Source organism: Botrytis deweyae, assembly GCF_014898535.1.
Source record: "Botrytis deweyae strain B1 chromosome Unknown BDEW_014, whole genome shotgun sequence".
NCBI lineage: Eukaryota > Fungi > Ascomycota > Leotiomycetes > Helotiales > Sclerotiniaceae > Botrytis > Botrytis deweyae.
The window spans coordinates 372,765-400,214 of NW_024066221.1; the positions used below are offsets into that span (position 1 = coordinate 372,765).

A 27,450-nucleotide genomic window follows, 5' to 3' on the forward strand; every position below is an offset into this window, starting at 1 on the left:
TGAGAATACATGTATTGGCAACTTAGAATGGGGAATTGCATATTATGCTTACCTACGACTCCATGCTGAACCAAACCATCGGGTATCAATTTCTTTCCTGCCCTTCCGGTTTCAAAACAGCATACAAGAAGTTTATCTATCAAATCAATATCAATGCAACCAACTCATTATACATTCATTCATTCATACATACAAACCTACCTATAAACTCAACTTCTCATTATCAACATCTCAATCTCAATTCTCAATTTAATCCCCTTGCCCCCTCTTCTCGTTTCCAAACAATATCCCCTATACCTCATCGTCTACCTACCCATTCATCGATTCCAATATTCTAAGCTTTTTCAAATATACTCAAAACTTTGCACCATTCTCTTTATATTGCAAGTTCATATATATCACAATGTCAAATATCCAACAATAATCAGTCCAACATTCACTCCAAAATCTCTAACTCCCCAACTCCCCAATTCAAAATCGACATCGACATCGACATCTTGATAAACAGATAAACTAATAAACTAATAAACAAAGTCCACATATATTACACTCTATACCACTCCCTCATCTCCTCTCATCTACTATTTCTCCCTCCCTTCCCTTCCCTTCCCTCCCTTTCTCTCCTACTTCATTACAAAATGAAACCCTCTCATCTAATCTTTTCTATCCATCCACCCATCCACCCATCCATCCATCCATCCATCCATCCACTTCCTGAAGATCTAAACATTACTGAGAGAAAAAAGCGTAGGTAGTTAGTAAGGAGGGATAAAAAGTAAAAAGGTGTAAGATATGTAATAAGAGATATATGATTATTTAGCGTTTAGTAAGGAAGATGTGAAGTATAAGAAACAAGATACAAGATATTGAGATTTATAAAAAGAGCTAGTTAGCGATAAGAAGTAGAAAGATATGGTACTAGGTGTGAAGTTTAAAGTATAATTAATGTGTTGAGATTAGATTCAGTAGAAAAATTTGAGTAGAACTTATCTAGGTAGTAAAGAGGAGCTGGAAGGTGTGAGATGAGATATGAGATATAAGATACGAGGATTCAATGATTCAATAGAGAGGGTTAATGTTCATCAGTGAATAGGAATGAATCTAGACTTTGATTTTTACACTGGTCAATAATATCAGTAGTAATTCATCGGGATTTATATTGAAACATCGCTCTGCACTGTGATATAATGTAATTGCCATTATTCCCAGGCTATATATCATACACTCACCAATCAACAATCTATCATTCTCATTCTCATTTCCCCTTCAATCCTCACTCAAACCTCCCTTAAACCCCATCATACCCATTCTTCCCCTTCACCACCCCAAACGCTCCACCCCCCTTCCCAAACATAGCCCTCAAATCCCTCGCCAACAACTCCGGCTTCTCGTGCGCATAAAAGTGTCCTCCTCCCTCTTTCAAATTATCACTCTCAAAAACCACATCCCCCAACTTTCTCCCCCACGCCTTCGGCAACACCACCAACTCCTTCGGATTAAACGTCAATCCCAATTTCACCCCCCCAATGTAAATACTCGAATCAGCCATCGTCAGTTTTCCTTCCCCAGGCTGCGTATGCATGACTTCATAGTAAATCCTATGAGCGGCTCCGGGGCCCGCGCGCGAAAATTGATAGATAGATATCCAGGTGAAGATTTGATCGTCGGTCCACGGATACGCATCCGTCCAATCGTGGAGTTTTTCATAAATCCACGCGAGTAATGCGACGGGAGAATCGTGCAGTGCGTAGGCGAGTGTTTGCGGCTTGGTGGATTGTTCCGCAAAGTATCCGCGGCCTTCCTCTTCGAACCATTTGGTTCGAGCGAGTCCCTCCAGCTCGGCTTGTGAATAGGAAGGGGATGCCTCTTGGTCGGTGGGAGCTTTCCCTAGGATCATATTGATATGACTTGCTTTGCACTGTGTGATGTTAATATCTTTATAGACATGACAAATATACCCAGAATCCAAGACATAAAACTTACATGTTTAGGATAAAATTTTCCAATAGCTCTCGTGACGAACATACCCCAATCACCACCCTGCGTAACATACTCATCATAACCCAATTGCAACATCAATTTGTGACAAGTTTCCGCATACTGAGCTATTGCGAATCCACGTTTCTTGACTCCTTCGCTAAATCCATAATTGGGAAGTGAAGGGGCAACAATATGAAATGCTGGACCTCCTGGTTGTTGAAGAAGTGGAAGAAGTTGGACAACTTCCAAGAATGATCCTGGCCCTATTGATGCATTCACATTAGCATTCATCCATTTCTTCTCCTTTCTCCTTTCTCCCTTCGAAAAAATCTTCACCAATCTTCATCCCCACCCCTAACAAAAAGAAAAGAAGAAAAGAATCACGTACACCCATGCACAAAAAGCAACGGCACCGCCCCCTTCACCTCACTCTTCTGCCATACAAAATGCACATCCAACTCGCCGAAGCCATCGACCTCGACGCCCGTTGTAAACTGCGTTCCCTCCAACTTCTTATTAAGTTTTTCCTCCGCAACTCTCCAATCCCATTGCTCCCACGCTTTCGCCAGCCGCTTTACGTCGGACAACGGAGCACCCATATCCCACTCTGCATTGTCGAGTTCGTCGGGGAATTCGGCGAGTGAAAGCTTAGTTTTGAGTGTGTCTATTTTGGCTTGGGGGACGGCGATTTGGAAGGGTTGGGGAGACATGGTGATGTGATTTGATGTGGTGGGATGAGATGAGATTTGAGGAGTGCAATGGAGTTGTTTGATTGAGATGGGATGGAAGTATATCAGATAAGTTCCAAGCACGAAACGATAAAGCCGTAGGATAAAAAGTTCGATACTTATCACCAGGTAATCTAATTTCAGGTAATCGAATCGATATTAATCACAGAAGAAAGAGAAAGTCAACATCCGATAATCTCAAATATACATACTCGTACCCACAAGCTCGCACTTCGGAGCTACCTCCCCTCCCGACTCTCCTACCCCGCATCAAACCCACCAAGGGTTCTACGGGATCAACAAACCAATCCACAACGGCGTCCACATCGGCTTTAATGCACGAATAAACGTCATAGGAGATGAGTACCGCACAACCTCCACCAGTTCTATACGTAAGGACCTCGGGATCCTAGGTATATTTTTGAGTCCGTAATTTTTTATCCCGAAAAATAACTTATTCATATCCTTCAAAGTTCTTTTTGAGAGAGGATATACTTATATTTTAAGGTTTCGGGATTATTATATAGTCTTGCATATGTATCTAGTATTGTTGACTAGCGGTACCTACGATAGGTACTATTAGATAGATAGTTAATTACCTACCCTCCCTACTTTATGAAAACAACTTCAAATCGTTCTTTTACACAAAGAAACAAACTATCTAACTTACTACACTCGTACCTAGACAATTTACCCCCCTCCTCCTTCTCCTTGAGATTCTAATCTTCAATCCTCGTTATCATCACTCAGTACATCATACCTCCTCCTCCTCCTCCTCCTCCTCCTCCTCCAGAAGAAGCCTCTCAAGTTTCAAAAAGCATTTACGAGGTTTTATAAAAAGATAAATCACCTTTCACTCAATCAGTATCGTGATTCCAATAAATCCCTAAATCCCCAATCCCAAAGATCCATAAATTCACTCTTTTCCTATATCACATGTCCGTATAATACACCTATACATCATATACATCATATACATCATATACATCATATACATCATATACATCATACACATCATACACATCCCCAATCCCCCTCTTTAAACCTCCCATTCCCATTACCATTCCCATTCCCAAAACCCAAAAGCATCTATCTATCTATCCATCTCCATCTCCAGGATCAAAAACCCGGCATAATTTTTCCCGCAAAGAAGCGAATTCGAAACTCGAAACTCGAAATTCGAAACGCGGAATCCGGATGATATACCGGTATATCGTATTCATCCGGATATCCATATAGGAAGAAGTAGACACGAAACGTCACGGTTAGGTTGGCGTACGGCACGTGGAATTGGATCGAAGGGCCGATAGCAGCTATCATATCATAGACTATCACCCTGCAATTACTCATCACTACTCACTCGTAGGTGGTAGTCTCGAGATAGTATTATACAGTGTATGTGTATATGTAATAATCTAGATAATTTCGTTGAAAAGGTAGATAGGTAGATAGGTATACTAGATATACTAGATAATGTTAGCTCAGTTCCAAGAGTTTACGAAGCAGATTTATCTTTTCGCAAGTACGTACGTATTCCTAATATCTCATAGCTACTCTGTACTATTCTTCTTACTTACAATCCATCGAAGCCCCTCCCCTCTCTTTCTATGTACTCTCCAGCTTCGCTTGAATAATCTTAAATCATTCTTTCCTAATTAAGTCATAGTTTAATACATACTAAACTAACTACTCTATTATAAACAAATATTTTACTTTCAATCTTAACGATTAGTATAACAATCGATAAATAGCGAAATAATCAAAATAATCAAAATACCTAATATCTACTATCTACCCTCTACTACCTACCCTCTACTACCTACCCTCTACTACCTACCCTCTACTACCTACCCTCTACTACCTACCCTCTACTAACCCCCCTCTACCCTCTACTCAACATCTCCTAATCCAGAATTTCTATCATTCTACTATACCATATAATCAATATATATATATATATATATATACATACACATTCACCTATAAACAATACTACAAAAACAAACAACTTCATTCATTAAAATTTCCATTTCCATTTCCATAATCAAGTTCCCTCCTCATAATCAAGTTCCCTCCTCATAATCAAGTTCCCCGAGGGCCTCATAAACTACCTACCTACCTAGGTAGCTAACTTAAGCACTCCAATAAATCCACACAACGACAATAACGACCAAACGCCATTACATTAACATGTTACTAATAACCCACAAGCGCCTCCCGAGTCATCCATAAGGTATTACCTGATTCTCATTACGCCTATAAACATCATCATTAATATCAATATCAATATCAATATCAATATCAATATCAATATCAATATCAATATCAATATCAATATCAATATCAATATCAATATCAATATCAATATCAATATCAATATCAATATCAATATCAATATCAATATCAATATCAATATCAATATCAATATCAATATCAATATCAATATCAATATCAATATCAATATCAATATCAATATCAACGTGCATATCAATTTATCTCCTCTACTTCCTCTTTCGCTTCAACTCCCAATTAACATCCTCATATTCATCCGTCAATTCATCCGGAACAACCGAATTATCTTCCACAACCCCGAGGGGCAAAGCAGACTGAACCGATTCCGTAACCAAGGCCTCTTCTGACGATATCGATTTCTCAATCCCTTTATCGCCCAGAAGGAAGTCTCCAAAATATTTGATAACATTAAAAACTTCTTCTCCCGTCGGAATGATGTTTTCTTTGGGAAGTAAGAAGCCATAGCTGCCGGTATCTCGTAGCTTGATTTGATAACTATATCGCACTCGTAATTCGTGATAAAACCAATCGATGGCGGAGCCACCTCCAGTTTCCATTCTGCTTGTCGATGAGTGGCCGGGTATTTTCGAAGAAACGGCACCTTCACAAGCGGAAGCGACAGTATATTGTTCGCCACTCGATATTCTAATAGCCTTTGCAAGTCCCATGCCAAGTTCTTCCAGATTTTCCAAACTCGGTGGGTCGGCCAAGCATGAATAAGAATAAGGATATAAAACTTGTTGAGAATATGAATGTAAATCCAAGAAACCAACAAAATGTACATTATTGTTCTCCGTCTCATTCTTAGCCCATTCTGCAAATCGATGGGATTCCACAGCCTGGAAAGGTGCATCTCCCGGGTAACTTTCGGAACAAGGATTACTTTGAGTCGAAGCACCCCATTCAAAGCCGAATCCACGGTCTAGATCAACACCTCGACAGAATCGAAGATTGGTTTGCTGTCTATTCTTGCGCCACAAACGGTCGTTCTCCCAAGTATACACATATCCATCCACATTGATAGTGGGAATGAGGACAAAGTCGAATTCTTGTAGAAGCTTTGTAATCGCAGGCGATTTTCCATAAGAAGTGATCAAAGACCAGGCAGTGTATGTAACGGAGCTCACGGATATCCATTCTCGAGCATGGAATCCACCGGATAAAATGATCGTTTGTCGTGGCTTGAGATTCTCCAAAGGTAGATTTGGAGATACGCCAATCCTTAAAGCTGGAATGTCGCGACCTTCGTAAGAAGTTCCAATGCTGATCATTCGAACGTGTGTTGAGAACATGGAAGACATCAGGCGCATCCATGGGACAATGACGGATAGTGGTTGATAGTTTTGAAAGAATACGTTGTCCATCCCATCGACAGTACTAGTTCTCAAAGCCGGGGTGAATGCTTTTTCAATATGTTTCGAGGGAAAAGCTACATCAGCATATGCCGTCGATGGATACGATTGATAAATGCTCTTCGCCAAGTCAGGCATTAGATACGAGTATGAAGTCTGTAGAGATTTCGGCAAGAGGCCGAGTAAGGAGGGAATCTTTTTCATCAGTTAGCACTTCGACAACAGTAAAGACTGTTTCACGTACATCATCTTCTCGCAAATGAATATCCGCCCAATTACTTGTGAACTCCCACACATCCAGGAAAAGTGTATCTGCAGCTTCTGCCAAAGCTTGTTCCTCCGCTGGCGTCGTAAGATTGAATCGAAGTACCTTATCGCCGCCATATTTTGCAAGTAAAGTCGCGGGGAGTTGGATATTGGTCGGTCGCGACACACTCCCTGGTACACGGGGTTTCTTTGCAACCTTTGGGGGAAGACGGAAGATCTTTTCTATGGCCGTATCCCGCAGCCAGTTTAATTTGGGGAGCACATTGCGGTATTTAATGCCCGAGTCTTCCTGTGGAGGATATCGCGGGGTTACAGGTGACAAGTGAGCATGACCGTCCGTAGCCCAAGGTGCTGCGACGACATACGGGATACACAGGAGACTTGATACCAGAAGAATAAACAACGATAACGTCGAGTGAGATTGCGACATAATTAATTTCGCATTTAGGGATTGAGGGAAATGTCGACAGACAATGAAGGTTGTGAGGCTGTGGGTCGTGCTTGGAATTATATTTGAGATAATTCGTGGGAGAGGTGAAATAAAGATTTTAGGAGGTGGATAGTACTAAATGTCATTCAGGCCTAGAAGGTTGCCTGGTTCCTGGAACTAATAATTGGCAAGGCAAGGTGAATGTCAAGGAGATTGTAATTTTGTTGATAGACCAAAACATCAGACGGTATAGCAACAATGTATCAATTTGATATATCGTATTTATTGTAAGATTATGATTTCCATCCATCACTGCCAAATTGTCTGGTAGCCATTTTCAAACATAAACTCCTACCTCCAGCTAGTATGCTTTCAACCTCTTCTATCCCATCTCATCTCATCGAATACCATCTCATCATCTAGTCAAAAATCATCTGTTCCAGCCACCACCGCCTGCGATACTTCATAGACCTGTAAATATATATCAGTATATAACCAAACTCCAATGAGAGAGTCATTGAATTCCCACCAAAGGATTTTCCTCTAGCATCTTCACTTCCGACGGCGTAAGAAGCAGCGACCAATACATGATCCCCCAGCCATTTAACGAAGTTGCAGTCCGTAATTGCGTCTCCGATTGAGGTCCAAAAGATTCGAGGAGTTGCTGGATAGGATCTGTTATGTCTGTAGGAGTAGGAAAATCACCTTCTGGGTAAACCATCCATATATCCACCGATCTGTAGATCTGATGTTTGAGGTGATACCTAGAAACGACTTTGAATCTGTGGTTTTATTTAGGGGTTGCGCTTTGTTCATTGAAGCCATTGTATGTAGTAGGTGTGTAGTGTAGTGTAGTGTAGTGTAGTGTAGTGTAGTGTAGTGTAGTGTAGTGTAGTGTAGTGTAGTGTAGTGTAGTGTAGTGTAGTGTAGTGTAGTGTAGTGTAGTGTAGTGTAGTGTAGTGTAGTGTAGTGTAGTGTAGTGTAGTGTAGTGTAGTGTAGTGTAGTGTAGTGTAGTGTAGTGTAGTGTAGTGTAGTGTAGTGTAGTGTAGTGTATGGTACGAGTAGTGTGAAATGATTTGAAAGTGACGCGTGGTATTTTCGTTCATCGAATTGTCTCGATTTCTCTTGACAATGCTCGGGGTGATGCTATCCATTCCCCTCGTACGAACCAGCTCACCGGGAGTTGGCTTACATTGGTAGGTATTGGACTGGACTGGTACCTTATCATAAACAACCGGCCTTATCTTAGAGGACCACCAGTGGACCTCATGCTTGTGAAGGAAGATATTGTTCATTTGGCATCTGACTGAACTCTACAAGAATAGATTTGAAACATTGAGAGATGATAGACTGGACACTTCATTACTTCATACCAATAATTGCTTTTTCTGAATACCCTGTCTCAGTTCATTGGGTTGCGATTCACTCAGAACTTGGAAGTATCTACTCGTCTTCAATCGGATTCATGGTTAGTGAATCAATTGCCAATGAATGGGTTGTGAGCTATTATCACGCATCTGGTATCTTTGGTATATACCACCAGTGTACGTACGTAGGTAGATAAGTGATTCTTCTTACGTAGATCAGATATCCAGCTGGATACGTTGGCAATATTGACTGGTTGAGGGAAGGGCTACGGCATGGAAGAAACTTTGGGTCATCAATATTGTATGGAGGGCCAAGAAATGCGTTGGAGGTTACCTTGATCTTGATGGAGATTCTGGATGGTGGCTGGATGGTTGAATTCTCGATATGGCCAATTGCATGGTCGTAATTGGTCTTTCATCTGTATAGAGATATACCATATGCAGAGCGTACAGATAGATATCTTGTTTGGTGCTTGCTCCTCCTCTCTCTTTGCGTTTCTCATCTCATACGACCGAGCTGATCTCATACGACCGAGCAGAGAGGGGTCAGCAGCTTCCCGTGAAAGAGTGGCTGGGCTGATGTAAGAAGAATGGATGGATGTACTTTGTAATAAATGTAAATGGTGACGAAAAGATAAATCCCTCTCAGGTGTCTCTCAGGTGGCCCTCAGATGTCCCTCAGATGTGCCTCAGATGTGCCTTTGACTACATCCATCCAAATGTATGAGCGTCACTTTTCCCACGAGGGAATCCAATTCCAACGGTCCATTAGGTGTTTTGTTACCCTCCCACCATGCAGATCATTCCACGCTTTAGAACATTCCACCATGCCGAATCGAAGGACACCTCGAGGACAGCTCCAGCCTAACGCAGCATGATCTAAAAATAAGAGCGACTGCTTGAGTCTTCTAGAAAAACGGGTGGCCCCATCCCATGCACTGGCTCACTGGCATCCAGACAGCCGACGACTATGTAGGTACCTTATTATAGGTATCGCTATCGGATTTGGCCACGTCCAGGAAATTGCATTGTGGAAGGATCAAATTTTATTGATCCATAGAACGCAGCACTTGGACCCGACGGTAATCTTTACTTTCATCTCATCATATGGGGTATTGCAAAAGTTGGGTTTATATGTTTCAGAGTATTCTCCAGAGGGTCAATCTTTTTTTTCTTTGGTCGAAAGGGGGAAATGATCATTGTTGTTGGGTGAAGGAGAGGAGGAGTGGTGAGAGATGTGGGAGATGTGCTATGGTGGTAACATTTTTGTCTCTTTAGGAGCACATGGATAGATAGCATATAGATGATAGTATATAGATAATAGCATATAAATAATAGCACATAAATAATAGCATATAAATAATAGCACATAAATAATAGCACATAGATGATAGCACACAGACAGCCTTGATGATTTCTCTCTTTAATAAATACTAGGTAGTACACCGACAGCCCTAACAAGTTCATCTTCATCTTCATCTTCATCTTCCATGCATGGTATAGTGGATGCCCAGCTCACACGCAAATGGCAGAAAGAACGAGCTAGGCCAATAAGCCCGGATGTAGTAACAATAACAATAACAATAAAAGAATAAGGTTATTTGGAAACACGAGTTCTGGGTACGCATTTGATTTGATATTGGATATTGGACGTAAGGTTGGATGTGATGTGATTTGTGATTTGTGTTTGATTCAAGTACAGACTACCTAGTATACTCCAGCTGTCTTCAAAAGTCTTCACTTATACATGATCATGATCACTCATAAATGGATGGCCTACGATACAATGTTACTTACCCTACCTAGGTAATTGATTCTTTTCATTCCCGAGGTCCTCAACCCAAACCACCTTTGCGTCATTCACCATACCTCAGGGATTTTCAGTCGACCTGCTTCGTTCTTTGTACTGGTTATTAGTATGACCTATTAGTCGATAACTACCTAGGTACTATCCTATGGTAGATAAATACTTCGTAATAAAACTTAACTCACAAATAGCATTTGTAAATTATTCATCTCATCCTACCACCAAGCTTTGATTACCCTTCATTGATGTTTTCATCCGAGTCTTGCATTGCTGAATTGAATTTTGTACAGTACCAGTACCAGTATGATTTGTTAAAATTGTTTTGATTTGTTCTCTCGTATCTATCGTACTTCTCGTTCTTCCCTCTCCCTCTCTCCCTCTCTCCCTCTCTCTCTCTCCCTCTCTCTCTCTCCCTCCCTCTCTCTTCCTCCTCCATCTTTACTTTTTCTCGTCCTCTTCTGCCAATTGCCCCATGGTCCACCAACCACCAATTACCCCCCCCCCCCCCAGTCCAGAACCTCAGAACCCCGTTTATTAGTCCTTTCCCTCTTATCCACTTGTTACGACTCTCCTACTTTCCCAAGGGTATCTTCCCTACCATATCAGCCTCATACGAAGGGTTACACAACTCTTCAAACACCCTTCACCAATTCAATCCCACACTCCATTTGCAAATGTGATTTTTTTCTCTCTCCAGCTGAAACAAGAATAACCACCTTGCTTCCTAATTATCCCTTGGGGTAGGATCAATGTTGTTCGACGTTTCTTCAAAATGCCATTACTACGTCGTCGTGCTGCTGCCAGCGATGCTGAAATGCGACGGCATAGCTTCTTTCCCGTCGATTCCAATACTCTCAATCCAATTCTCGACACCGAACTTCCAGATGGCAGAGCGAGTGAACAAATGCCACGACGTCCCTCGCCTGCTGATTTCCCATCAAATGCCGCAGACCCAGGAACAATGACATCGTTACCCATGTTAGTTAGACCTGCCACAGATTATCCTGCTGCGCTTCAGCGATCGGGGTCACCACCGATCCAGGAGGAAACTTCGAAACATCGTCGCTTCTCCATGTTAAGGTTTCGACATGCTTCCGACTCGCAATTGTCCACACGGTCGCGACTACAGGCTCAGAGTTCAATAGCGGAAGATGCTCCTCCGATACCTCAGCGCAAGTATTTTTCCATTTGATGTCATTCCGCAACATTTAGAGGCATTTCATTTGGTTCAACTATTTAATTTGACAGAACAATTGCTTGCTAGATCTACCTTCTTGGCATAGTGCTGACAGTATACCAGCCCCAGAGATTATCACCACGGCTCCAACCATGGATTTCAATGGAGGACGCCCTATGAAGAAAAAGTCGCGGGTTAGACTTCCCGGCCGTACCAAATCGACGGCTGTGAATAACAATCGAGCGAAGCAACAAGAGCAACCGCCATCACAACCAGAAGATACATCAGATATCGAAATGATCTCCAAGAAAGAACGAAGAAAGACCATGTCAGAGTCGGGACCGAGCAATAAAAGCCGTGTTACTTTTGACGAACCAAATCGCCCAATGACCCATGGCAATGGTGGCTCACCTCCTGCATATGGAGACGAGGCGTCCTCGGCATTGGCTCTGCCAGTAAATAGACTTTCTGAATCTTCGAGGTCAGATGCAAGCTCGGGCGAGCATGGAGTATATGCAACGACCACGACAACTACGCACACTGTCCAAACAACAACAACCTTCTTTCGTCTTCCTCGCCGGAAGAAGCCCGCTCCGTTATTCGATCTGAGCCATCTCCCACAAAAGTCCGCGCAAAACGATGCTTCGAATTCGCTTTCTGTCACGAGATACCCCACGGCTCCTTCGTCCGGCTCGGTTCGGGCCACAACCCCCAAATCATCGGACGACCTGACGCCACACGGTTCTCATTCTCCATTCCCACCGTCTCCGTCTCATACCCCTTCCTCTCCCACTGCTTTGAAGAAGACATCATCGGGTGTAGGTCGGCCAGGCACCCCCTTATTACGACAAGGTTCCACTGCGTCATCTTCGAGATCGTCACCCACCCGTTCCAGATTAACGCTGCGCGGTCGTTCATCCACTTTGAGCTCTCTGAGAAATGCACCAAATGAAGACTCTTTACCGACCCCCACGTTACCATCGACCAGGACTTCTACATCCACTGGCAGGAAAAGTTTTGGCGATTTGTTCAATCTTACAGCTCGATTGCGCCAGAATCCTGAACCGGGAAATAATTCGGGACCCACCACCCCTGCTTCGAACACTTCGAAGAACAATTCTATGCAATTGAACCGAGAAGAGGCTATCATCCTGCCGGAACGATACGATGATGATACACCAGCAAATTATTTAGTCAGGCTAGAAGAAGCGGTTAGTCGAGGTGTGGTAGCTAGTGTATTGTCGAAAGGAACGGACTCTTTCTCACAGGCTGTCCTTCGTAGCTATATGAGAGGATTCGGTTTCTTTGGAGATCCTATGGACATGGCCATTCGAAAGTTGCTCATGGAAGTTGAGCTCCCAAAGGAGACGCAGCAGATCGACAGGTGTTTGCAAGGTTTTGCAAACAGGTATCATGAGTGCAATCCTGGCATCTATGCATCTCCTGACCAAGCCTACTTTATCGCATTTTCACTTCTCATTCTACATACAGATGTATTCAACAAAAATAACAAACATAAAATGACCAAGGCAGACTACATCAAGAACACCCACGGCGAAGGAATCTTTGACGAAATTCTAGAATGCTTCTATGATAACATTTCATACACACCCTTTATCCACGTGGAGGATGACCTAGATATCAATGGCGAGAGAATCATACCCCACAAGATGAAGAAGAAGTCAAAGATGCTTCGGGGAGGTGGCGATCCTAACAAACGTCCCTCGAAAGAACCGGTTGACCCTTATACTTTGATTCTTGATAGCAAACTTGATACTTTGCGCCCCAATCTAAAAGACGTCATGCATCTTGACGAGCATTATAGTTATCTCGGCACTGCGCCGTGTCTGAATCTACAAAATTTACAGAAGACCTTCTTCAAGACGGGTGTTTTACAGATTGTTTCGGCCAGATCACGACCAGATGCCTTCATGTCGGAAAAAACTGTTACAAATCCTGAGGAAGCACAAGCTGGCATCGTGGATATAAAAATTACCAAGGTTGGTTTATTATGGCGAAAAGATGCAAAGAAGAAGAAGACTCGCTCTCCGTGGCAGGAGTGGGGGGCTATTCTAACTGGTGCTCAATTGTACTTTTTTCGAAATACTACGTGGATCAAAAGCTTGATGCATCAGCACGAGACGCATATCAAACAAGGTCACGATGGCACGCCTGTCATTTTCAAGCCTCCGCTAGAACAGTTCAAACCTGATGCATTGATGTCGACTGATGATGCAGTCGCTCTAGTAGATTCTACCTACAAGAAGCACAAGCACGCATTCGTCTTTGTGCGCCATGGAGGATTTGAGGAGACTTTTTTGGCCGATAATGAAGATGAGATGAATGATTGGTTGGCTAAGCTCAACTATGCCGCAGCGTTTAGGACTGCTGGAGTGCGTATGCGTGGTGTGGTTGGGGGCAACTACGAAGGGCAACGCAATCGAGGCATCCGTCGACTCGATAGTGCAAACGATTCTACCAAGTTTATTCAAACTCCTTCTGGTGAAGTTTCGATAGTCAGTGGAAAGATTGACAACAAAATGCAGGACGATATTTTGGCAGCACGTCGCCAAATTATGCTACAAAAAGTGGTGGAAGCCGAAGAAAAGCTTACCGTTGCCGTGAAACAGTTGGATTCTCAACTTCGAAATGCTCGCCATTTACAAATCCTAGCTCCAGTTCAACAAAAGACGAGAGATCAAGTTTTGTCAGCTGCAGCTCGCATGGCGGCTCAATTGAAGTGGGGTAGAATGGAAATCTGGCGCTTGAAGTGTCACAGGGATATTTTGATTTTGGATCTTGACGAAGAAAAAAACACGGAAGGAGATTTTACGCAAAAGACAGATTCAAACGGAGATACACCAATGTCTGCACGATCTGCTTTGAACCGTTTGCAATCCAAGGCAAGTAGCTTAGCGCCGCAAGGCACGCCAAAGTCACCTACGTTAGACTCCACGACTCGGCCTTCTACGTCCGGTCCATCGCTCTCACCGTCAACAGAGAAAGAACACACGATGGATGACATATTTCAGGCGGCACCAAACTCGATGCACAAAGCTCAAGCATCTTGGGAACTTCCACCTTTGGCTATCAATGAACAGACTACACGTAAACCTTCAGTTTCCAGTGTCGTACTCCCCAGTCCCAGTCTTGCCACGGTGCCATCTCGTTCAAGTTTGAATCAAGCTCCAACCTTGAGCTCTAAACCTTCGGATCCAAATCTCGATGCTGCGGAGCAATCTGTTCTTGAACAAGCTGGATTGGTCGATTCGGACATGGCGAGCGAAGAGAAAGAGCAGTCAAACGACAAGGATAAGTTTGGCAAAGGCAAAATTCGTCGCAGTATTCATCAAACCCTGCGCGAGGCGCATGTTCCAACGCATCACCGTAGTCGAAGAGGCAGGGACTCGAATTCTAGTGCCGGTATGTCAGATGAAGGTACTACAGATGACATACTCTCTCGTGGTTCTGGAAGCTTCGTTGTACATGGCAAAAAGGCTTCAGTCATCACATTCGGGACCGAACTTCAAAGCTTGTCACCAGAAGAACGCCTGCGTCTTCGTAAACAGCCTCACAAGGAAGACTCTGAAGCGACATCACCTGCGACTATCGATGACGACTTCCACTCCATCCTTGCCGAACCAATTGAGTTTCACCAGCGCCATAATTCAGCTGCAAGCACAAGCACAGCGACTGCCAGGAGTTTTCGGGAATTGCATCGGAAATATTCCTCCCAGCACTCAGACAAACCTCCAAACCTTGCTGCCACTGTAGATGACGACGACGAAGCGGCAGTAAGTATGTCTGACGGCCGACGAAGCCCATTACCCCCGGTCGAAGACGAAAACGAAGACGAAGATTCAAGTAGTAATGACAGAACAAAATTCTACACACCAGATCCCTCACCTCGTGTAGCCGAGTTTGATGAGCATTCGCTTGTTGAACCAAATCCACAGCACGAAATCGAACACATCGATTCGAACGAGCGGCTACCAAGTCCTACTTTTCAAACCGTCGGTGCTTGATACACCATGTTTTATAAATGGTGAAATACCATACCAGTACAACCTTTCCACACATCCACACAACATTTTCATATTATTGTTCTTGTCTCTTCATTTATTTCGGCGAAATTAAAGCATAGCGCGCATGCAACTATTCTAACGACAATCGTTTATATATCCATTTCTTGACTTGCGGCGGGCTCTTTTACAATACCTGTGATGATTGATATTTTCGGGAAGCGGAAAGGGAAGGATCTTTTTTTCGCAAGAATTAAAAGTATTTGATAGTTCATTTTTTCGGTAGTACCTTTTTAGTTTTTTACTTGGTTTTTTGTTTTGTTTTTTACTGAAGTTTACACTTGTTGTAGTGGTTATTTGGGACACATACTTTTGAAAGCATTTATAGTGCGTATGTATACTAGCGGTTGGCATGGGTATGGATGGTGGATTGGGTGATTGGGTGATTGGGAAGGAAAGGGAAGCAAGGGCTGTAAGATGTTACTGGGTTAGGATCCATATATTTCCATGTGAAGGGGTTGTCTTATGGTATGGCACATGGTTTCGGCTGCTGAGGTTATAGGCCGGATTGGCGTTTTGGGAATGGGGATGTGTTCGCTTTTTTTAATAGAAGAGGGTGAATGTGATGGGAGGGGAAAATTGGGAGGTCTGGGGAATGGGATGATTGGAGATGATGAGGTAGGGAGAAGAAATTAGGAGTGGAATGTCAAAGTATGGATGGATCGATACTTGGTGAGAGGAAATGGGAGAGTAAAGGAGGATGGAGGTGAAATGGGATCAGATGAGAGGGGATGCAATGAAGGGAATGGAATGGTGTCGAGTTGAATTAATATCGGAGCAGAGTGGGGAAAGGAAGAAGAGAAAGGAGATAGGAAATAGGCGATATAAATACCAATGAAGATTCATATATGTGATGTTTTATTTGGAATGTTGATTAGTTGTGATTGTCATTGTCATTGTCATTGTGACTTGTATTCATTGATTGATTGATTGATTGATTGTACTTTGGATTTCTTGAAAAGGGGGGGGCGAGAATAGATATAGAAATGAGAGGATAGGTGTACATTATTTACATATCTAGATAGATAGATAGATATCGATAATAATAATGATATATAAACTCATATTTATAGATTGATTGATTATAAGATTGATTACTTCTTATGGGATTTATTTACCTACTCACTCATATACTCACTCATATACTCACTCATATACTCACTCATATACTCACTCATATACTCACTCATATACTCATTTATATACTCACTCATATACTCACTTATATACTTATTTATATACTTACTCATATACTTACATCTCGCTATAGACTATAGACTGTAGACTATAGATACTTTTTCAGGAAATGCAGAGATTGGATTGGATTAGATTGGATTGGATTAGATTGGATTGGATTAGATTGGATTGGATTGAATTGGATTGGATTGTAGGGAGTAAGTAAGTACATTACATACATTACATACATACATCACATTACATACATATATCACATGACATGACATGACATGACATGCATGGATGGATGTATACCTAAATATCCATATGCATTCAAATTCCATATTCTCCCACCATCATCGCCACATCTCCAATCTCCTATCTCCAATCTCCAATTCCCTCTTCTAAATCCTCTCTCTCCCCATCTCTCTACCTCTTCCCCTTCTTCTTCTTCCCCTTTGCGCCTCCACCCCCACCACTACCCGTTACAACCTTGCTCCCGGGCGCCTCAACACCCTCTAACGCATCTTCTCTCACCACGCCTCCCTGCGTCGCATCCAAGGCCTTCTTCTTTCCCTTTTTGCCTTTCGGTCTGTAGGAGCTGCGATCCTTGAGCGGTAACCACCTCTCCGGATCCATTTTCTTGCCCTCCTCGAAATCTTTGGGTAATTTCGATTTGCGCGTTCCTATCGTCTTTTGCTTTTTCGTCGGGTCTTCGTTTTCTTTTTCTTTTTCCTTGCCGTCTAGAGCGCGTTTCTTGGATGATTCGGTGGATGTGGTTTTGGAGGTCCAGGTTGGGATACCCGAGGATTCGAGATCTTCGGCGTTGATGCCGGAGATGAGTTTGGGGATGGGGGTGAGCGTGTCGATGTCCGAGGAGATTTTGGAGAAATCGGAAGATGCGTATGAAGCGACGCAACCGGCGATTGCGACGCGGTCTGTGGGATCTTGAGAGCGGAGGGAAGAGAAGATATCGCCTGCTGCTTTGGCATCTTCGGGGTTGGAAGATTCGAGGAGGGAGATACCTGCGGCGTGGAAGAGGGATGGGGAAGGTTTGGATTTCTGTCGCCAGTATGAAGCGGCTTTTTCGAGCTCGGGTCTTATAGGGGTTCTGCGGCCGGTGGATCGATAGAGGGAGATGAGAAGGGCTACTAATCCTGGTGCAAATCGTACATCTTGATCTGAGGGATTGGTAGACTCTTCTAAACGCTTAAAGAATGCTTCCAGGAGGGCAATTGCAGGGGCAGGATTTTCCGTCGATACGTAAAGTTGGACAATGGTAAGGATCAATCCAACGTCATTTGGTCGCTTCTCAAGAAGTGACAAAGTTTGCTTTAAAGCGGCTTTTCCGGTTTTGTCTTCGGCATGAGCTGCAGCGTTGAGAACCGAAAGGCCGTTGATTGATGGTGAGATAGTTGGTGATGAAGAAGCCAAGATCTTTTTTAATGTAGATTTCGCTACGCCTCCGTATTTTAACGCCTGTAACTCAACTGTGTAATGATTTCGTTCCAGAATGTTCGCTTGATGCTCAAAATGCTTCTCTCGATGCGATAAGTTGGGTACTGAGTCGAAAACTCGTTTCAAAAGGTACGGGTTATCAATTTCGGTCGATGTAGCTAATACATTATTTTGAGCGATTATTTTGGTTTGAGGTTCTGGTACACTGTAGGGGTCAGCTTCAAGCTCAGTAAACATGTTTGGCATACATACTCAGCGAGATTGATCATCTTGGTCAATGACTTGGCCTCTTCAGTTTTACCCAATTTGGTCAGCACATATGCCTGTTGTACCATAATGGGCAAGACTTCTGCTCTCTTTTCATCATCACTCAATTCGTCCAGAGCCTCACACAGATCCCTTGCCCGCTTTAACAGGAAATTTCCCTTGTTATAATCTCCCTTTGCGATATGCCCGCATGCAACATTATACGCCGTCTCGAATGCCTCGAAATCGTCGTTTTTGCTCTTCAATTCACTTTTCTCGCCCTGCCACGCTAATTGCACATCCACAGCCAGTCCATTGATCCTCAAATCCATTAATTCATCTCCAGCTCCCACACTTTCTGCGAGGTGTTTGTAAAGTTCCTCCGCATCCGCAAATCTCTCGGCACGATATGCGACTTGCGCAGCAACATGTTTCAAACCCCTACTATTACCTCCTTCACAAACTTTCGCTGCATCTTCCAGTTTGCCTGTCTTATACAGAGCATAAGCGCGCTCCAAAATACATTGAGAAGCCAGTTTATCTCCACCATCATCGAGCGCTTTTAGTGCATCGTCGTATCGGTCGAGTTTAAGGAGGGCGACGGCGCGGGTATGTAAGGCATTGGAGTCGAGCTTAGAACTCTTTAATACGTCATTTGTAGCTTTGAGTATTTCATTATGGTCCGTAATTGAGGAATCGCGAAGGAGTGCGCTGAGGGTTGCGGTATGGCTGGCCATTTTTTGTGTTAAATTTGTTGAATGTAAGGCAATACTGTAGCCATGCAGTACGGAGATGGTGTCAACAGCTTGGGGTAGTGGGGTGCAAGGAGGGAGGTGGACTTAAAAAATAACCGACATCGATCTCCTGTTAGTGTGGCAGAATTTCACCGCTTTGTTAATCTAACCTTACTGCACGCGACACACAACCATATTCGACACGCAATTCTCTAGAGAGTACAGATAACAATACCCAGGAACCTTTCGATATTCTAAGTCGGATTTGACCATCAAGTGAGCTCGTAGGCTCTGCCTTATCATAGAAGCGTCGTTGAGTATGAGTTACCATCATATAATAGTACCATCAGATACCTGAAGTGTCACAAGCTTCAGATCCTCAGAAACACTTTTTGATTTCCCAGCTCAGGCTTAACCATCAGTAGCTATTGGTGTTAAACCTAGTTAAATTAATTGTTGTGTTATTTCTATTTCAAGTGCGGTTCATCTCGCAATAGTGTGTTCGGTATAGCAGCCTATTCAGAATGTTCAGGCAAAGCTTTGCAATCAAAATGTTCTACCAAATGAACTGAATGCCCAGAGGGTCGAGTCTTTCCGATGGGTTAAGAGATTCTAATCAAATCAAAGCTTAAGACTATCGTTTGATGATTCTCCCGAGTTGAAACATTAGATTCAGCAGGTAGACCCAAATGAACTGGGAGATTAAAATTGCATGAAGCATTCAAACGAGTTGGAAGATTCAAATCGACTGGAATATAGAAATGAATTTGATTATCACAATAAAAATAAGCAAATCTGAATTCAAAGTCCATGAAGGGTTTTGTGTAGAAAACTCCAAGAGATTGCCGAGTCTGTCTAATTGAAGGCTCTTGTTCCTTTCGGCTCTAAGGGAGCATACGGTTGTGATTTCTTATGTGTTTTCACTTTGCTGCTGCAAGTTTTAATACACAAGGGCCAAAATGTTTCACTTTACGCTCATTCCGTCAAAACTTCATGGGTGCTACTGCCTCTCCTTTAGACTGGTGAGTGTTTGCATTCCTAAAAGGCTTAGGTGGGCGCTGCATGATAGTTTGGGCAGCGTCAGCTTGCTTTTCGTCGCGACTATTTGGCGGTCATGAAATAATCGAGAGTGCAGAGAAATTTGAGGAGAAGCTGGAGGAGCATGATCGAGATGATTAATCTCAACCCTCTGCGCTGGGCCATATATGTTACAGTGTTCTTTGGGCATTTTGGGTTGCGGTAGTTCTGCGACTACATGCTTTCGGTCGATGTATTTTTCCTTACACTGTTGGGTGATCCGTCCTTGGTACGACAACCAAAGTCTGTCATCTGATTATACCAGTACATTTGCCAGCTTTGATTCCGTTGGAGGAACCCATCGCCATAGGAATTTCTCGCTTAGCAACCTCTTCCAAGGCGACATCCAGTTGTTCAACAGCTTTTCGCAATAGTGTATCATAGGAAAAGACAAATTCCGTCTTCGGTATCGCCAAGAAGCATCGCGCTTCTCTTACCAACGTTGAGTTGTCCAACTCAATGTCGCCGATGAGTGCCCATTTCCCTGAATTATGGCAAGGAACAACCAATTCAACAGGAAAAATTCAGGAAGTGCGTACTTTCCGCCTTTTGTGATATTATTGGCCTCATGTAATTCACACACTTCAGTGTAAAATATCCCGTACTCAAGTTCTGGCTTTAGTTTCCCCTGTGCGTCAAGAGTTGCAGCGACGGAAAGTTTGAGAATTATAGTGAATAGTTTTTGGTTTTGGACCTCCTCATCACCGGTCTTGATTCGTGATGGTATCACTGGCGCAACAATACTTCAGCTCCTTCTCGCATCTTCAAATATAAATCGAGCGTCTTAGCATTATCAAAGACTTTGCCACCAAGCAATGATGTCAAGTTGTGCCAATGACCTTTGGGAAGTCTCGCCATGGTCGAATGCTTTGTGAGAAGCCTCGGACCAAGTAGCAAAATCTCCTGGAATAAATACGCTGAGATGGCGCACTAGATTGGTGACATCCCCAACATCGTTCTTTACATACGCGGTAAGGCAGTTCTTACTAGCCTTGTTTTGAGCATCTTCAAATATACTCATGAGATCTCCGTACGTGAACGGAACTTTTAGGAAGCTAATAGGGCTCGGAAATGCGATGGATTCGTTGACCACTGATGAGGATCTACTTGCGGTATCGGAGTGGGAGACCAGTCTTTCTTGACTATCGGTGAGAACAATGGTACGCAAGTGCGCTACATAAATGGGTGAGCACACAAGTGCTCCGCTCAAAATCTGTCTCTGTATAAAAGCTGTCTTTGGCTAAGCAGCCAGTATCATAATTATGAATGCATTCTGCATGTACATTGAGTTGAGAGCTTTCACGATGCATGAATGAGCACAAAGTTTCTATAATACGATGAGTATTCATGGTGAATATGTTAAACTTTCCGAATTACTGTGAAACAACCCTCAAGAAATCCAGCTTCCGCCCAAGGAACAATCCTGCCCTGTTGATCAAGTCTTAATCTTACCACTTGCATGATGCAAGGTTTATGAGTCTACTACGCCACTGATGACTCGCATACTTTTTTAATTCTTTAATATGTGCTAACCTTCCTAGAAATCAAGATTTCAATGTGTAGCCGGGACTGAAAGACACAGGATCCTCATTAAATCATGTGCGGATTTTAAATCAATCTGTCGTGTCGCACACCACATCCGTGAAACGACACTTCCATCTGATACTACAACTGCAATGATACTGTCATGCATATCTCAAGACCTTTGCTTAAGTCCATTTGATATTTGAATTGAGATTATGGAAAGATTCTATCAGAAATCCGAATTAATGCTCATGTAGAACTTTCTCCTCACTTTATTCCATAGATCATCAGCTTTATAGATCGATTCAATCAAGTTTCCCGCCATTTACATTTGGGCTTAAATATTCTACTTCATTTCCTTTCAAAAACCAGTTACTACAAATTTGTCCAGCACCATAAAATTGCAGATACACAAGTTCAGAATCTGTGGACCTATTTCTAACAATCAAGCAATTAACGATCAGAATATGCGATAAATGACCAACTAATCTTTGCACCCTTCGTATTCACATTCCAATCAACAAACCCGTATTTTCCTTCCAAATTTATTCAAAGCTAGCAAGAGGACCTGATCAGGGTCAATCAGCTCGTCAGTATTCAACCGAACTTCCATTCCAGTCCACGACATCCAATGAAAAAAATCCAGTAATTCAACAAATCAAATCAAATCAAACAATCTTAAAGTTTTCCGCAAGCCCAACCCATGATAAACTTAACTTAAATGATTAATCCTTGCTAACTTTGTATACTTTATACAGTACTAGTATATCGAATATACATGAATCAAGACCCTGAATCTTCGGCTGATGAAGTGGATATTCGCTAATTAAGGGGTATTGATGAATACACGTTACAGGATGGAAATGCTTATCAACGAAACCCATATCGCTTAGGATGAATGTGTTTAATGTTGCTACTTTTGATTGAAGAATACTGACGCAGAAAATGTTGCGTGTTTTGCATTCTTTTGTCACGACTTCTAGTAAGTAGGTATGTGAATCTATTGCGAACGCGATCAGATGGGTCACTTATCCCAGCACCAATACTCCTTTCTGAAGTTTACACAATAGCATATTCCGATCATCACATGAGGATTATCAACGAGAAAACAATATCAACAAAAAATTCCGCAACCAATAAAGATATATTCATGAAACATAAACTGTTCTCCGTCCCTAGACACAGTAATATCCCCCATCAAACCCCCCAAAATTATCCTCTCATCTAAACCGCCTCATCAGCTGCCACACTCTCATAAGCACCACCATCATCCCCACCCCTCCTCATCTCCATTCTCGAAGGCGTTTCATACATTTTCGTATAATTCACTACCTGACCTCCCAACATTGCCGCACCGTTTTCTCTCTTCCCAAAAAGTGGCGCTGGATCACACCAGAAATCTTTACAGTTTCCGATGCAACCGCGGGAGAAGGGATTTTGAGGTGCCCGGCGTCGGTTTTTGCTTCCTTCGTAGCCATGGAAAGCGGTTTCAACGAATGTGTCCACACCGAGGATTTTCTTCCACTGTGCGAAACAGCCGGCTTTGTGAGCGTGATGATGACCGTGGCCACCTGGTGCGTGGGTTGGTGGTAAAGCGGGATCGGGACCAAGTCCAGCGTTTCCGACTTGACCCCCTGATCTTGATGTAGCGCCAGTAGTGAGAGCATTGGTAATGGCTTGGGAAGTTTTGCCTCCGGCGTGTGTACCGCGCATATTTTCCCAAGTGGTCATAGCTCTCGAGATCTGAATCAATTGGACGAATAGTAACATAGTAACCCATGTCAGTTGCAAGATTGCCCATAATACCAACACTAAAGTGTAAGAATCCGAATTAACAATTCCACATAGTGTAGGAGAGAGAAAGTTGCACTCCTGCTCGCCCTTTCCAACGAAGCCTTCAAAGTCTTAATCTCGATTAGTATTGATTCTAGGAAAAAGATTAGATTGACACTTACATCCGATAGCAACTCTAACTAAGAAGATAATTCCGAGTTCCAAGCACACGAGATAGAGGAAGAAATGCCTATGATTATTGACACCGACACAGTTGTTAATCCAAGGACAATGACTAGGCCATCATGTTAGTAATCCTTTTCAAGAAAAAGGTGTATAAGATGAGCTTACTGGTCATGCTTCGCTACGCATCTGTTGCATCTCCTGCAATGTTTGCTTCTCAGAGGTTGGCGAACCATGCAATGAACACAGAAATTTTGCTCGTCAAACTTCCACACACTCAATAGTTCATCAATTACAGCCTTTTGCTGGGTTAAACCGCCCAGCTTTGGAACATGACCCGGCTCGTAGACCATTGAACAAAAGTAGAAATACCCAGTAAGACTGTAGAAGGCAAAAAACAACAGGTTGGAAAGAGGATAAGTGCCATAGGTAGCTAACGTTGTCAGTATAAATTCTCATAACAAAAGGGATTCTCGGTACAAACCTGGTAACAAAGTTGTCATCCATCTAACGCCAACCCAAAATAATGTAGCGGCAAAGATTCCTGCAAGCCAAGGCTAAAATTACATAATCATTAGTGTTGCTCTTGAAAGTGATGTAGAAAGTCTTTTTAGACATACCGTTTTATGTAAATGCTTCATATCTGAAGGCGCATACTCCAATACCTGCTGGGCCAACCACTGTAATGAATACCCAAAGAACAACGCCATAGGCACACCAATAAATATTACCATTTGACTACTGATCATGATCATCGTCCAGAGAATTAGAAATGGCCATAAAAAGAAGAACTTGTTCATGAATGCGCGTTTATCCTTTAACAGCCATGATGACATGGGAAAGCTGATAAGAACCGGCTTGGCATCCTCGTCGTAGCCACACTCTGTAAGAGCTTTGTGCCAAATTCTTTCCGTCTTCATTTCCTGGGCTGTGATAGCTGGGGTTTTGCCAGTCGAGGTTTCGGCAAATCTATCCGCTCCGTATTCAATTAATTTTTGTATGCATCCCTGAGATCCCTTTACCAAAGCCCAATGTAGTGCGGTGAATCCAGTTTCATCCGTGGCATGAACATCAGCACCCCATCTCAAGAACAAATCTACGCAACTCGGTAATCCCTTGTACGCCGCCCACATTAAACAAGTATGTCGCTGGCTATCAAGCACGTCGACATTAATGTTTTGATGTAGAAGAAGAACGAGCAGGAATATATTCCCCTCAAATGTAGCCAGGTGGAGAATGTTGTATCCTTGGACATCCGTGATCAGAGGATCAGCGCCATTTTCCAGTAATAGGTGAACGATATAATAATGGCATCTTTGAGCAGCCCACATTGCCGGTGTAGCTACAGACTCTCCTCCTTTCTTATTCACATCCGCGCCGGCTTTCAAGAGAAATTGACACATGGCATACTGGTTGTTAATAGCCGCCCACTGTATGAATGCGTTAGTTAGGGAAATCTTGCACAATGGGAATCGAGTCGCACATGTAAAGGTGTTATGCCCTCGCCGTCACTATAGGTAGCATCAAATGTGCCATCATCGAATAGCTTTTCTACCGCTTGAATGTCTCCTATCCGAGCAAGCTGCATTATATCCGCTGCGGGCTGTTCTGGAGGTGTCATTTCCCCAAGCTCTACATGATTATCATCACTGAGAGTTGGCGCCACGACATTTGACTTTCCACTTGGCATTATTGGAGCATTTTTCTTCGAAGAGTCCGTTCCAGAGGAGGGCTTCGAGTCTCCGAGGGCCATCTCGGGACCAAGGAAACTGGATTGAGAGTGTTCGAGGTGTCGAGGGGATGAAGTCGATTACGGTATGTAGGATGTCAATCGTGAACGTTATGACAACATATACATAAGAATACAGTAAAGCAAAGAAGTCAATAATTAAGGAGAAACACAGTGAGGACGGAGTTTTATCATTGAGAGAGCTGACTAGTTGTATTCTCCGTGGCTTTCGATTGAAATTATATTCCTGCTTACATGGACTGGCATAGAGTGCATACAAGGCTGAGCATCCGTTGGTACTTTATTTTAGGATCTGGCTTGCCTTGTTGCGGAAGCGGTGACAGGGGTAAAGTCAATTTTCTATAGCACAGCTCAGCATGTGGAACCCCCTAAATGACATGCACATACGACGGATCCGTCACCATAAAATAATTTCCATACTCGTAGCCTTGTGAAAGAACAACACCACCACAAGACAAGGAAAAGGCCACTTGCGATATCACCCCATCATTAACGTGGAGACTTTCTCTCATATGTACCTTGAGTCTGCCGCACTGGGTGAAAGTCGTTGATCCTCAAGTTTTTGGACAAGAACGTTCTTTTCCAATTGGCCATGTCTTCTTCGCAGGATTGGATTCATACTCTTATGAACCCCTCGCCGTTGGGCTTGATCATTACAATTATCCTGGTCCTTTCGATACCGATATTCCTCCACTCTGTAGTCTTTCGCGCAACTGGTTTCACATCTTTACCCTCGATTGTGTTAATTGGACCAAGCGGCGCAGGCAAAACGGCACTTCTTACTCTTGTAAGTAACTCAACAGAAGAGGCGTTTGTCGCATGAGGTGAGTAACCACCACAAACACTAATCATCGATTGTAGTTCGAACGAGAGAACAAGCCTGCAACCACTCATACTTCTCAAACAATTTCATCTGCCGAATGTTCTCTACCGGTAGATGCAGTAGCTGCCTCGAATAAATATCGTTCAGTCAATGATCCTACCAATCAAGTTCACAAGAAATTCCTCTTAATTGATACTCCCGGGCATGGAAAACTGCGACACCATGCATTCGAACAGCTCTCAACTTCTCAAAATCTTCGAGGTGTAATATATCAAGTCGATGCTACTACATTGGGAGCTGGAGATGAAGGTCTAAGAGAGGCTGCCGATTATCTACACGATCTACTTCTCCTCATGCAAAAGCTCATGGATGGAAAAACTACCACAAAGGCGCCTCAAGAACTACCAATACTCATTGCTGCCAACAAGATGGATCTATTCACTGCTCTTCCAGCCGCATTAGTCAAAAGTAGTCTGGAAAGAGAAATTACCAAAGTTAGAGTCTCGCGATCGAAAGGTCTACTTGATTCGGGAATGTCTACAGAGGAGGACGAAGATAAAGATGAATGGCTTGGAGAGATGGGTTCTACCGACTTCAAGTTTTCACAAATGGAGGAGTTCAACATCTCTGTTGAAGTAGCTGGTGGTAATGTAATTGGATCTGATGGTGGATCCGTTGATGCTTGGTGGAGGTGGGTAGCCAACAGATTATAAGCGAATGAAGCTTTTTCCGCAATCCACATTCTAGGATTCATCTGATACCCCTCATGAACCTTATCTTCACGAGTTCTTCCATGTGAATAGCTCATCATTTCAATTGGGATGATAAACTTTTATTTTATAAGTATTTTAATGTTATTCTAATGAATTTAAGATGTCTCGACTGCTTTATTTTGAGGGGCTTAGCTAAGCTCTAGCTGTTATGGTCACATTACATGATTCACCATTGAAGCTAGCAGTTCGCATTCTTTGTAACGTCATTACGCTGTACAATAAAATCTAATTGAATCAATTCACCTTATATATATCCGCAATGGAAACACTTTCTTCTTCAATATACTTTCTCTCATTCACTGTATTCATTTTCACCCTAAAAGACAACTTAATGAATGGTTGTTCTGGCCATTCACTTGATGGTCATACTTGAGAACCACCATCAAACTATAAATTGGCAAGACCGGCTCGAAGTTACAAAACACACTCAAAGCTTTTGATCAACCACAA

The 27,450-nt window shown here is 42.9% G+C and overlaps 9 protein-coding genes across 9 annotated transcripts; 2 read left to right on the forward strand and 7 right to left on the reverse strand.

The window, feature by feature from the left end:
- Positions 1–1,288: 1,288 nt before the first annotated feature.
- On the reverse strand, positions 1,289–2,690 carry EAE98_006542 (uncharacterized protein; the record flags this gene model as incomplete). The annotated part of the gene is made up of 3 exons (XM_038954165.1): positions 1,289–1,918; positions 1,984–2,243; positions 2,369–2,690. The coding sequence occupies 3 exons, from the start codon at positions 2,688–2,690 to the stop codon at positions 1,289–1,291; spliced, it is 1,212 nt and encodes a 403-aa protein (XP_038809410.1).
- Positions 2,691–5,056: 2,366 nt separating this feature from the next.
- EAE98_006543 (uncharacterized protein) lies at positions 5,057–7,049 on the reverse strand (the record flags this gene model as incomplete). The annotated part of the gene is made up of 2 exons (XM_038954166.1): positions 5,057–6,547; positions 6,597–7,049. The coding sequence occupies 2 exons, from the start codon at positions 7,047–7,049 to the stop codon at positions 5,210–5,212; spliced, it is 1,791 nt and encodes a 596-aa protein (XP_038809411.1). The 3' UTR covers positions 5,057–5,209.
- A 423-nt stretch (positions 7,050–7,472) lies between these two features.
- On the reverse strand, positions 7,473–7,770 carry EAE98_006544 (uncharacterized protein; the record flags this gene model as incomplete). The annotated part of the gene is made up of 2 exons (XM_038954167.1): positions 7,473–7,520; positions 7,579–7,770. The coding sequence occupies 2 exons, from the start codon at positions 7,768–7,770 to the stop codon at positions 7,473–7,475; spliced, it is 240 nt and encodes a 79-aa protein (XP_038809412.1).
- A 3,226-nt stretch (positions 7,771–10,996) lies between these two features.
- Positions 10,997–15,426, forward strand: EAE98_006545 (uncharacterized protein; the record flags this gene model as incomplete). The annotated part of the gene is made up of 2 exons (XM_038954168.1): positions 10,997–11,396; positions 11,525–15,426. The coding sequence occupies 2 exons, from the start codon at positions 10,997–10,999 to the stop codon at positions 15,424–15,426; spliced, it is 4,302 nt and encodes a 1,433-aa protein (XP_038809413.1).
- Positions 15,427–17,088: 1,662 nt separating this feature from the next.
- EAE98_006546 (uncharacterized protein) lies at positions 17,089–19,100 on the reverse strand (the record flags this gene model as incomplete). Its single annotated transcript, XM_038954169.1, has 2 exons — positions 17,089–18,322; positions 18,370–19,100. The coding sequence occupies 2 exons, from the start codon at positions 19,098–19,100 to the stop codon at positions 17,089–17,091; spliced, it is 1,965 nt and encodes a 654-aa protein (XP_038809414.1).
- Positions 19,101–20,080: 980 nt separating this feature from the next.
- EAE98_006547 (uncharacterized protein) lies at positions 20,081–20,426 on the reverse strand (the record flags this gene model as incomplete). The annotated part of the gene is made up of 3 exons (XM_038954170.1): positions 20,081–20,198; positions 20,284–20,348; positions 20,382–20,426. 3 exons carry the CDS (start codon positions 20,424–20,426, stop codon positions 20,081–20,083), a joined length of 228 nt encoding a protein of 75 aa, XP_038809415.1.
- A 541-nt stretch (positions 20,427–20,967) lies between these two features.
- EAE98_006548 (uncharacterized protein) lies at positions 20,968–21,635 on the reverse strand (the record flags this gene model as incomplete). Its single annotated transcript, XM_038954171.1, has 2 exons — positions 20,968–21,393; positions 21,552–21,635. 2 exons carry the CDS (start codon positions 21,633–21,635, stop codon positions 20,968–20,970), a joined length of 510 nt encoding a protein of 169 aa, XP_038809416.1.
- A 915-nt stretch (positions 21,636–22,550) lies between these two features.
- On the reverse strand, positions 22,551–25,623 carry EAE98_006549 (uncharacterized protein). Its single transcript, XM_038954172.1, has 6 exons — positions 25,138–25,623; positions 24,275–25,084; positions 24,139–24,211; positions 23,823–24,087; positions 23,654–23,766; positions 22,551–23,602 (listed from the first exon to the last, which is right to left on the reverse strand). The coding sequence occupies exons 1-6, from the start codon at positions 25,405–25,407 to the stop codon at positions 22,923–22,925; spliced, it is 2,211 nt and encodes a 736-aa protein (XP_038809417.1). The 5' UTR covers positions 25,408–25,623; the 3' UTR covers positions 22,551–22,922.
- A 181-nt stretch (positions 25,624–25,804) lies between these two features.
- EAE98_006550 (uncharacterized protein) lies at positions 25,805–26,940 on the forward strand (the record flags this gene model as incomplete). Its single annotated transcript, XM_038954173.1, has 2 exons — positions 25,805–26,191; positions 26,266–26,940. Exons 1-2 carry the CDS (start codon positions 25,997–25,999, stop codon positions 26,938–26,940), a joined length of 870 nt encoding a protein of 289 aa, XP_038809418.1. The 5' UTR covers positions 25,805–25,996.
- Positions 26,941–27,450: the final 510 nt, after the last annotated feature.